General features: G+C 41.7%; 1 protein-coding gene across 6 annotated transcripts in view; it reads right to left on the minus strand.

Annotated features, from left to right (window-relative positions):
- Window positions 1-12,282, minus strand: part of AK5 (adenylate kinase 5) — a gene marked incomplete at its 5' end in the record, with an annotated part of 255,112 nt that overhangs the window by 32,812 nt on the left and 210,018 nt on the right. For 5 of the 6 annotated variants that reach the window (XM_081225212.1, XM_081225213.1, XM_081225210.1 and 2 more), the window contains one exon: window positions 585-748. In XM_081225212.1, coding sequence (XP_081081338.1) covers window positions 585-748 — 164 coding nt within the window. The remainder of the gene's footprint in view (window positions 1-584; window positions 749-12,282) is intronic. The other variant, XM_081225214.1, reaches the window with a different exon arrangement.

The following is a 12,282-nucleotide window of genomic DNA, read 5'->3' on the forward strand; positions in this document are numbered from 1 at the left end:
GTTAGCTAATAGGGGCTGCATTGTAAGAGGCCTGACTACAGAGCCTAGTGTGGGACCTAGTCTGGAAGGGATGAATGTTTTTTGATACCAGTGGCATTTAGCTTCTCAGAGATGGACAGTGACTTGAAAACAAACAAGAAAAGGTAAATAAAAGGGATATTCTTTACTTCAGCCACACAGGAAAGATACCAAATTTCAAGTTAATGTCATTATACCTCTCAGAACTAGACCAAAATGTTGTTTTATATTTTCCAGTGGGTTCTAATTCTAGGTTCTGCTGCACCAAGCTCACTTCTGCTTTGAAGATTTTAACTCTAAAGCGGGGACCAATTTGAGAAGAAAATATGAAACAAGGTAACATTCAAGGGGCTGGCAGGGCAACAAGACAGAAGGAACCTGGGCCTGGACAACTTGGTCTGGCAGATGGGTCTCTGCTGAGGACCTCCCGCCTGCCTCTGGACTGTTACATGAGAAAGAAATGAAATACAGCTATCGCACTTTTTGGGTTTCTTTGTTCCAGAAGCTTAGATTAATTGCAACACTCCCAAATCTCTCCCCAGCCAGAGAAGGCAGCTTTTGCTTACTGAGGGCACCAGCTCTCCACGTTCCATGATGTTCCTGATCAATTTACTTCTTTCAGATTCTGATGACAGCTCATTCCGCAGGAGCTTGCCAGTTGAGAGATGTGTAAATCCGTATTTTTCCACCAGCTTTTCACACTGTGTGCCTTTGCCAGAGCCTGGGCCACCTAGAAAAGAAGTCATGTATCAGACATCCATCCCAAATCTGGTGCCTCATTTTGGGCTATAGTCACTGTGGTGAGCAGGCCTCAGTGCTTCATCCACCAGCATGGACTGAACAGTGATGATTTACCGGGAGCATGTCCAGAGCTGTGGATACACTGGAGAATGGGACACAGACCTTGCCCTCAACAAGCTTACTGTCCATGGACGGCAGATGGTGTTGTAGACAAAAAATAGCAGTCACTATAGGTGGTCTAGTGGGGAGGAGTTCCAGCTGTTACAGGGGGCAGAGTAGGGCTCCACAATCCCAATTTGGTAGACATGCATGTCAGAGACGTTTCCTGGGGCACTGAATCCGCTCATGTGCAAAGCACGGACCACAGTGCCTGCTACGCTGTGAATGTTCAACAAATGCTAGCCATTACTTTAAAAATAAATTGTTTTCAAATTTATGGTTACCAAAGTGGCAAGAGGAGGGGGATAAATTAGGAGTTTGGGATTAACATATACACACTACTATATATAAAATAGATAACCAACAAGGACCTACTGTATAGCACAAGGAACTATACTCAATATTTTATAATAACCTATAAGAGAAAAGAATCTGAGAAAGAGAAGATAAATATATAACTGAATCACTGTGCTGTGCACCTGAAGCTAGCACAACATTGTAAATCAACTATATTTCAATAAAAAAATTATTTTCATTTTCAAACACAAACCTACAGAAGAGTTATGAGTACAAAGAACTTTCTGAAACATTTAAGAATCAGCGGCCAACCTGATGCCTCATGGCTACAGAACACTTTAATGTCATTTCCTCTGGACAAGGAACCAAACACATCCTCCTAAATAACTACATCTTCAGACCCCATTCACATTTCAGTGGAATTGTCCCAATCATCTCAATAATGTCCTCTGAAGCCAATGGATCCAGTTCAGAATCATGTGCTGCCTTTGGTTGTCATGTCCTTTTGGTCTTCTTCTGGAAGGAACAGTTCCTCCGTGTTTCCCTGACACTTTTGAAGATTATAAATATTTATTTTATAGAATGTCCCTCAATATGAATTTTCCTGTTGTTTTCTAGCTATTATTACTGATGATCTCCCATAGTCCTTTGATGAACATTACATCTTGACTCTTTCTTTGCCCCTCCCAAAGTTCAACTAGTTGCTAAGTTGTAAGCTTTTACATCTTGAAAATAATAATAGCTAACCTTTGCCAGGTGCTTACTGTACTGGTCACTGCTCTAAGCATTTTGTGTATATTAATTTTAAATGATCTTAAGAGAGGCAGACCCTGGTATTATTCCCATTTTACAGATGGGGAAGCGGAGGCACTGAGAATTAGCTGCCTTAGGTGGCAAGAGCAAGTAAGTAGCAGTCTAGGATCCGAAGCCTGGACTCTGGCTCTCAGAGGTGTTCCCACCTCTCTTGGCTGCTGTGCCCAGATTCACCTCCATGGTTCAGGTCCTCATGCTCTCGGTGTGCAGCAGCCATCCTGCCTCTGCGTTGGGCAATGGGTGAGGCTTTGAGGTCCAGCAGACCTGCTAGCAGGATGATTTGCCTGAAAAGCATGTCACTGCCCAGCTCAGAGCATTCAGTGGCTTGCCATTCCTCACAGAATGAAATCCCAACTCCTTAGAGTGGCATTTCTAGCTTCTAGAATCTAGTTCCATCCAACCTCTCCAACATTTTTCTTCATTTCTTATCCTCACCCAACATTGTCATGTCCAACTGTAGACTGCCCCTTCCTCAAGACAAACTTTTAGAAAAAACTTTACTTTGAGATAATTGCAGATTCACAGTTGTAAGAATAATATAGAGAGATCCCATGTATCCTTTACCAATTTTCCCTTGTGGTGACGTCTTGCAAAACTACAGCACAATATCACAACCAGAATATTAGCATTGATGCAATGAAGATATAGAACATTTCCATCACCACAAGAATCCCTCATGTTTTCCTTTTACAGCCACACCCACTTCTCTCCTACACACAACCCCTCCATCCTTAACCTCTGGCCACCACTAAATCTGTCTATAACTATGTCATTCTGAGAAAATTATATAAATGGAACCATAGACATCAAGATATGCTTTTCCAACGTGCTTTTGCTATTCTTGGGTCCTCAGCCTGGAAGGCTTTTGTTTCCCCCTCTAACTATCAAGATCCTCTTTATCCCTTAGGCCTGGACCCAGTGCTGTCCCCTTCTGGCATCAGCTTGTCCCCCTCACCTCCCTTGGGGTGAGTGATGTAACCAGAGCTGGGGTGCCCTTGGCCTGTCTTATGCTTAGTCTAGGTCTCCCACTCGACTTTCTGCCCCCACAGTGCCTATAGCACAGCACCTGTACACTGTAGGTGCTTCTTAATGCCTGGAGGATTCCCTGTTAAAAGGAAATATTGAACTGAAATGTAAAACACAATTGAGGTTTTTAGCATAGCAATGAGGATTTATGACTTGTTCTGCAATTTTCCTGGCTGGCCTCTCTTCATCTTCAAAACTCCTTTCTCAGAACAATTGGCAAGACCCCTCTTGAGGGGCATTAGCTGTGGTCCCTCATCAGTAGAAGGGCCTCTCACTCCCTCTCCCTTGCCTTGGCAGGAAATCCAGGAAAGGTCCACGTTTTCTGACTCCTGCTCATCCTTACAGCTGCTCTCAGCCAAATGGGGAGGGTTCAGACCCCTCACAGTATTGTCATGGATGGCCTAGATGTAGTAGGAAAACAGCAATTACAAAGGCTTGCAAAAATAATGCAGACCATTTAGCAGGAGCGGCCGATTGCCAGCTAGTGCTGTTTGCTCCAAGCACTATGACTCCTGTCTCCTGAGATAATGGAAATGGAGAGTGGAAACAAGGGAAGGCCACTCAGGGGAGAAGTGCTTCCAGATAAAGCAGTAAGGGGAACAAAGGGCTAGGCTCCTGCAGCGGCCACGAGGGCTTCTGTGGCCGGATTTACCTAGAAACTCTTTTGCTGGGATGGCTGGAAGCCAGTCACATGGGAAAGATATTTTCAGACTTGGCTTACAGGGCAAAAATGCTGCGTTCCAATTTTTTTCTTCCTTCAGCAACCTACTAATATGACTATTACAGTTTTTGCTTCTCTAAAATGTTATTTAATAAATCTCGACACAAAGGCAATTAAAAATCTTCAGCTCAAATTCACCACAGCTGTGTGTGAAACAGCAGCCACTACCCCAGTTAGAAACCTTTCATGGGAGCGACAGCTGCAAATTCTTAACATTCTTGGGCAAACGGTGCAGGCACAGTGGAATTTTAAGTAATCTACACAATGGTTTGATTCTTCCCACGGCTCCAAACCCGAGAACAAAGTGATGATTGTCACTGCCGTGAAGGCACAAAAACTGCTAGGAGACGTATGAATTTTCATACACTGTCTCTGACATTTCTTTGAGGCCTTCACTTATGACTTTTAAATTAAAAGCAATGGAGCCTTGATACCCTTCTGGGATAATTTGTTACATGGGAAGAACTCTTTCGAGGTGCCACCTATCTGAACAAGTGGGCTGTGTTCTCTGGTGACGAGACGGCTGACAGAGATGAGGAGCTGTCACATTTACTGTCATCTCACTGATTTTTCCTGTATCACGACTCAAGGCTCAACCCCTGAACAAACCTATACACAGTACTGCTTGGTGTGATTCACAAAGACAGCCTGGGGTAGGAGGTTCCAGTTCGAAAGGGTCTGTCAACACTTCCAAAAAAAAAAAAAAAAGTGAAAAATCTTTATTCTCAACCAATGTGATCAAAATTTTTTTCCATGTGAGGCCAAAGGTGCTATATTGTGAGAAGTGTAGATACTGTGAACCTCCAGCTCAGTGCATCCCTCCCCTTAACGCTGCACCGAAGGAAGGGGAAGAGCCTGCAGGGGATTTGGGAGCCCAGGGTCCATGGCTGGATTCTCCCTCGTGCATCCTCCTTGGTACCTGGTGTTCTCTGAGGTGGAAGTGAAACAAGCTGCATCACCTGAGCATGCCCGCCTGAGCCACCTTTTCCAGCGTGCTTTTTATCTTCTGGGGCAATCCTCTCAGGGGACAGCTCCTGGATTCATTAGCTGGGCTCTGCAGGAGAAGACCTGCCTCCTATGTGACTTTGCAGGGTGCTTGGCCTCAGGGCGAAAAGAACAAAACAGCAAAGCTGGTGTGTTAGAGCACATTCTGCACTCAGAAAGAAAGCCCAAGTAAATACTGATGTCAGGTTGATAATTAGCTGGATCCCAAATACAGACAAATGCATGGACATGTTTCTATTACACTTAACAGTGTTTTGAATAGTAATGGTGTAGAGCAGGCTCTAGTGTCCTTGGTTGACATTTTATTGCATCTTGTTAACTGTAGGATGCAACCTGGAACTAAGCTTGAGGCCTATTAATACTGCTCTTCATTTGACAAACATCTGTTGGCCAGCTACTGTGGGTCAGACACTGTGCTAAGAGGTGGGAATCGAAAGATTCAGAGGCCCTGTCTTCCATCAGAGAACTCACCCTCTAAGGGGAAGCCGACAGGTGAGCCCAGCATCACAGCAGCGTGAGGGGGCTACAAGCCAGGCCTGTCAACACCGCTGCAGGGCCGCTGGGAGAGACTCCTCGCTCAGGCAGGGGAAAACACGTATGATTACGTTTGCTAATGCCTGGGAAGTGTGGAAAAGAAGAGCAGAAGGCTGAGCTTGGTATCTTCAGCAAAGTGACTTGGAACATGAAAAGGTCTTGCAGAGAACGGTGGGACAGGGAGCATGGTGTACTGGGAAGGGCACAGGACAGATGGGTCGAGTAATAACCCCTGGCTCTACCACTTACTAGTCGAGTGGTTCTGGGTGAGTCTTTTAACTTCTCTGAGTCTTAGTTTCCTCATCTGTAAAATGGGGGGAAATAAGAACCAACTCGCTGCCTCATTCTACCTTTGCTCTCCTTCCTCCTCATCTTCCATTTCTGACCAGTCACTAAGCAACTTTGAAAAGTTGAGTCTACATTCGAAAAGTTTCTGAAATCTGTCCCTTTGTTCCAAATCTCCCTTGTCACATCTCTCTGCCAAGAAAAATTGGTGCTTGATAAATGCTACTTATAACGAGAGGAGGTTACTCATCCCGTTAGTTCTTCCTGAGTTACATCTGCAGGGTGTCATCCAGCATATCAAGGTTGGAATCAAACATAATCCAGCAACAAGTATGGGGACTAGCCATCACTCTGAGACGTCCAGACCACTTGCAGGTAATTAAGATATGTATTAGTGTGTGTGTTGACACACACACACACATATTTGACTGTACATTTACAAATATATGTATCTGGTTTGGAAAACTCATAAAGTTTATTTTCTCTAAGGCAAAGCAGAGGGGACAGCATTCTACAGGTTCCAATGTCATCAACAAAGCTTTTCAGGCCTTAATTCCCATCCCACCCCAGCCTCAGTGTTCTCTAAACCTCTTTAGCACCAATGACCTTCATCACTAACCCAATTTTAGCTCACCTTTGATCTGGATGAACTTGAAAGTTCATCATTACTTGGGTCTGTCCTCCCACCCTGCTCATGTCTTCTTCTTCTCCCTGTCTCTTTTCTCTTGACCTCACTTCTTCTCAAATTGTTCTCTGTTCTCACTGTGACCTCATCAAGTAGGTCCATTCCCTTTGGGCTCCACTTACCTCCCTGACCAGCTGGACACCAGCCCCTTTCTAGTAACTCTGAATCCTTTGCACCCTTTGAATTCTATTGTGACTGTGATGAGAACCACCAGCCTGCTTTCTGCCCAACCCACCATTTACTTGATTTGTATCTACTCTGGGTTGCTAAGAATTCCATAAGAAGGTCAGAAAACCGAGCCAACTGGGTTTCTATCTAACTTCATAATAGCTTTGAATGCTTCTTGGCAGATAGTCTTCTTTTGCTGATACCAAATTTGATGTCCAAGGATGGATTCTAATATATTTCCCCATTGTCCGTAAATCCTCAAACCTACTCTTATTCCTCTCACTTTTTTTTTTTTTTTTTTTTTTTTGCGGTACGGGGGCCTCTCACTGTTGCGGCCTCTCCCGTTGCGGAGCACAGGCTCCGGACGCGCAGGCTCAGCGGCCATGGCTCACGGGCCTAGCCGCTCCACGGCATGCAGGATGCTCCCGGACCGGGGCACGAACCCGTGTCCCCTGCATCGGCAGGCAGACTCTCAACCACTGCGCCACGAGGGGAGCCCCTCCTCTCACTTTTAACAGGCATTTATATCTTCCTATTATTCACTAAGAAGGTGACGATTATCTTCTTTCCTCAACATTTGCAAAATATATGTATCTTTATCCTTTGTCCTCCATCTCTCCTTTCTCTCATTTGGAAGATGCTATACAACTAGTCAGCCTAAGGCTAACTTCTCTGCTTTGGCTCTTGTAGCACCTCAGCGTTTTCCTTCATAGCATTTTTCACAGAATATAATTACTATCTATCTGTCTATCTATCTATCTATCATCTATTATCTATATATCCATTGTCTATATCTTTCACCTATCTCTTATCATCTATCATATCTATCAATTATCTATCATCTACATCTATCCATCATCTATATCTACCTATCATCTATCCATCTACTGTCTCTATCACCTATCCTATCTATCTATTTATCTACCTATCTATCATCTATAATTTACTTAAAGTCTGTCTTCCATATTAGACTCTACAGGATATGGGTATGCTTTGCTTACCACAGTGCCCAAACATAGTGCCTCAAATACCGTTGTCTACTGTGTTTATAGGTTGTCTACATTATAATAGTGACTGAAATAGTAAATACTTTAATGGTGAATGGATCCTTTCTTCCTGCCTGCTCCAAAAACTTGATCCTCTCTTTCTAGTCCACATTAAATTCATTCCTCTCTGTTGGCACCATCTCTTCTGTAAACAACATGCTTAGCTCTTCCCCATCCAAATAAAAATATTTCCACCATTGTCTGTATCCTCTAGTTATCTTTACATTCTTTTGCTTTTTTCCAGTAGCCTGAAACTGCCCATTTCCATTTCCTCCTCTTTTATTGACTCCTTAGCCTCTTGCAAGCTACCTCCTACCCTCATCACTCTCTGAAATTGATCTTTAAAGTTCAACAGCAATTGCATAATTGTCATCTTATTCAATGACCTTCTTCTAGTCTTTACTGTCTTTGACTCTTTAGTAGCATTTAACACCACTGATAAACATCTTAAAATTCTCTTTGCCCTTGATTTCCAGACACATAATATGCCCATTTTCTCTCCCTTCCTTTGCCAGGCAGAAACTCACAGAGAGTAGAAACTGCTTTATTTATGTTGGTCTCCCCACAGAACCTTGCGAAGTATCACAGGCAATTGTTGAATAGAGTCAATGTCTAGGAGCCTTATGCCCCCACAAGAGTGACAACTATATTCCTTTTCCCATTAAAGGAACCCTGGACCAAAGGAGTCGAATTCTAGGTTCACACCCCAGATCTTTATCTGGTGAGATGACTTTAATGGAGTCACTTATCCTCTCTGAGCTTCAACCTCTTCAATTACAAAATAGAGATGATCAAAATGCCTATTGGTTGTGAGGACAAAATGTGATAATGCATATAAATTGCTTGGAACAGTAGCTGGCACAGTGAAATACTCAATAAGCATCATGATTATTGTCTGTAAAATGAGGCAGCTCCTGTTACTGCTGCTTAGAAGTCCTCCCAGCTCTAACATTCTGTGCTTTTACAAAGATCAGATACATCATTTTATATTGTGGTACTATTTTAACATCTTTAAAGACAGATAGTCTTCACAGTCACAGTCTGTGAAGGTATCAAATCTTCTGTAAATCAAACTATCCTATTTTTAGATAGTCCTCAGTGTTCTTTAAAAATCTATCAGATTTCTACCTCTTGAAATATTTCTTTCTGTCTGAATGAAAATGGGCTTCAAGATAGGGTTCAGGTTTTTGTAACTGAATGATTCCTTTAAGGGAAAAGCTATTCTGCCATCAGATCATGAAATGACTGTGCCCTAGGAATGATCCTCAACCACTGTGGGCCCATGAGTCACTTTAAATATCCTGTATCTTGGATGAGCTGTGTCACCATGCAGAGTTTCAGCAGGGTTGCTGGGAATTGGCTCTCTCTGACCAGAAACAGTTAAGAAAAATAGATCTTTATCCTCAAAGACAGTATCTCTATTCGTTCTGAAATGCACTGCTGCTTCAGGTTATTTGCTGAATAGGATGAAGAATGCCAGTGATAGGGTCAGCTGAAGGTTATGTGGAAGAATTTCACACGGGACTGGGAACTTCTTGATAGCAGGGACTGTGCCTTATTTATCGGTACATGGTGTATAGTAGGCATGCAATAGTTATCAGATCAATCAATGAATAAATGACTGAATGAATGGATGGTGAATGATCTGGGAGCTTCAGGGAGGTAGCCTCCTAATATTGGGAGTTAGGAGACCTTGGTTCTAGACCATTCCTGGTTTGAACTAGCCGAGAGATCTTGGGAGAGTCACTCTGCCTCCTCAGATGCTATAGCTTCCTAGTCTGTAAATCAGAGTCTGGATTAAATTAGTGGTTTCCTGTGCTATTTTATATTACATTTCCTAAATATTCCAGCTTCTCTTCAATAGTGCTTCTCTCTGAGGAAATATTACTCATCCCTACCTTTTGAACTTAAAAGTCCCCAAGTGATTTGCTTTTGCCAGTGAACTGGGGGCAGAGGTGGATGTGTGTCATATTTAGGCAGAGGTTTTTATAGCCAATGCATGGTTTTCTGTGTCTCTTTTCTCTTTGCCATGAAACTAGCATGAAACTAGGGGCTCCATAAGCATGGTTACCAGAGTGAAGCCCAGTCAACTGTTGACAAACATGTAGCATTAGTCCAGAAAAAGAAGAAGAAGAGGTGGAGGTGGAGGAGGAAGAAGAAAAAGAAGAAACATCTTTGTTGTTCTACATCACAGAGATTTTTAGTTATGCTTCTAACTACAGCATAACTTAGCTTCTTCTGACTGATACATTCCCAAACTTGACTGTGCATCAGAATCACCTGGAGAGGTTGAAAAATTGCTGAATCAGTAGATCTCTGAACCTCTGGGGTTGAGGCCTTGGAATTTATAGTTTTAGAAAGTTCCCCAGGGAAAGTATACAGATATTGGCAATTGACTTTGTAAGGAAAAAAAGATGTATTGATGGATGGATAAAGGGGTGGATAGAGGGAAAGATACGTGATAAAACAGTTATTGTAAATGTTAATGGCGGAATCTAGGCAGTGGGTTTACTAGTGTTCACTATAAAATTCTTTCAGCTTTGCTGAATATTTGAAATATTTTCAAAATAAAAAAGATCTTAAAAAAATTTCCTCAGGTGATTCTGATGGTTAGCTTGATTTGAACTTCTAGACTAGATAATCTAAGGAAGGCCATTTGCTGTGAATGCCCCAGTGGTCACCGCAGGGAGTCTGTAGTGTTGATCTTTCTTTTAATATTTACAATGTAATTCTGAGATGATTCTATCATGAGTGAATACTTGCAATAATAGTTAATGAGAATCCGCATTGCCTTATCAAAAGCAAGGCTATCCTTTCTGTTGCAGATGAGGGAACTTTTTGTTTTCTCAGCATCGAGCTGGAGGTAACGGGAGGGGGACTATGGACTATTTTATACCAACAGAGTGGGTCAGAGACAAGTTCGAGAGGTCACTGCAGACCGTTCAGATAAAGGTATCTGGTTCACAGTGCTTTTGGCTTGATATTTGACCCTAATAAGTATCTATCTATATGTTTTATTTGTAATAATTCATTTAATGCTTACAACTATATGAAGTAGGTGCTCTTTGTAACTCTATTATACAGATGAAAAAACTATGCCCAAGGGCCAACTGTACCTTGGTAACCACTAAGCTCTACAGCCTCTCATATGTAAGGTCATCCTGGAAATCAGACCAACCTGCTGTGCAGAAAAGCACTGTACAGTCTTCAGTCAATCAGAATGGTCACTGGGAGATGGGTTTTCATCATGGACCCCTAGGGTTGCCAGCTGAAATACGGGCTGTCCAGTAGATATTGCATGAAACATACTTATAATAAACACTGTCACTGCTTATCTAAAATCCAAATTTAATTTTGTCTCATAGTTTTATTTGTTAAACCTGTCAAATATATCAGGCCCCACCAGTTATTAGCTTGGAGACTTTTGGGAGACATAATTTTATCTCTGTTCTGACAACTCTAATGGTTTGTGATTCTGCAATTCATTCAGCTAATACCATCACAGCCATAGCAAGACATGTGAAATGTCTAATTAAGACAAGACGCTGAAACTGGATTCCACAACTCTAGCTCTTATGTAGACAGATGACAAGGAAGGTTCAGGTCTTGGGGGAGAGGAAATCACAGGCACCGTGATGGTGATTCCTAAACATTTACACCCCATGATGCTCCTACAGCTCATAGTACCCCAACCCCATCTCATCCCAACAGGGACAGAGACAAGATTTCCAAACTGCTCACAAGTAAATACCACTAAAAACCCTGTCCTCTGTTTCTTCACCCGGAGATCTCCAAGGTCTATTCCAGACACAACAAACTTACAGACTGGAGCCTTCTAATAGTTGCTTCATCAGGCTCTGCTTGTTTGGGTCTCTGAATTCTTGGACTTCATTCTTCTAGAGTACTCCTCCTCTTCCAAATTCTTAAACTTATCAAGCCACCTTTTCCCCTATTTTGTAGACCCTTCACACTATGATCTTAGGCACACATTAAATGACTATAATAGACAATTTATAATCCAGCTTCTCCTTTCTATTTTTTCCCTTCTTTTATATAAAATAATTTTTCTTGACTGTATAAGAAATATATGCTCCTTATTGAATATTTAGACAACTTGAAAAAGTGAAAAGAAGAAAAATCTCCCATGGTCTCACTCCCCAAATATAACTGCCAAAAATACATTTTGTTTTGTTTCTTTGCAGCTTTTTTTTTTTCTACATATGATTTTCTGGTTTGGTTTTTGTTGGGAATCTGTCTGCTTTGATATTTCTCCTCTCTGGGTTTTTGTATTCTCATGTGAAAATGAGCTTGTTGGATTAGATAAATTCCAAGGTCATTTCCAACACTACCATTCTATGTTTTTGTCTTTGTTAGAGAACTTGGAGAATATTTGTGCTTGCAGTCTATTTTTGTACTGTAAAAGGAAGTGAGGATATTTAAGATGGTTAGGGACATTTGCAGTGAATGTTAGTTGGATTCCATCTGGGGTTTTGTGTTCAATTTTGGGCCATACCATGGAAATTGGAAGTCTTATGCACTGTGATGAGAATATAAAATTGGTGTAAACTTTCTAAAGGGCAAGTTGGTAATATAAGTCAAAAGTTTTAAAAGTTTTCAGGTCAATGGATTTATCCTAAGGGGAGAAAATCATGTTTTAGTTACATAGATATTCACAGCATTTTTAATGAAAGCAAAAAATTTAGTAAAAATGCATGACAATAGGAATAAACTCAATAAATTATAATATAGCAATACAAAGGAATAGTATGTGGTCATTAAAATGA

Source organism: Mesoplodon bidens, assembly GCF_964165515.1.
Source record: "Mesoplodon bidens genome assembly, chromosome: 2".
In the NCBI taxonomy this organism is placed as follows: Eukaryota; Metazoa; Chordata; class Mammalia; order Artiodactyla; family Ziphiidae; genus Mesoplodon; species Mesoplodon bidens.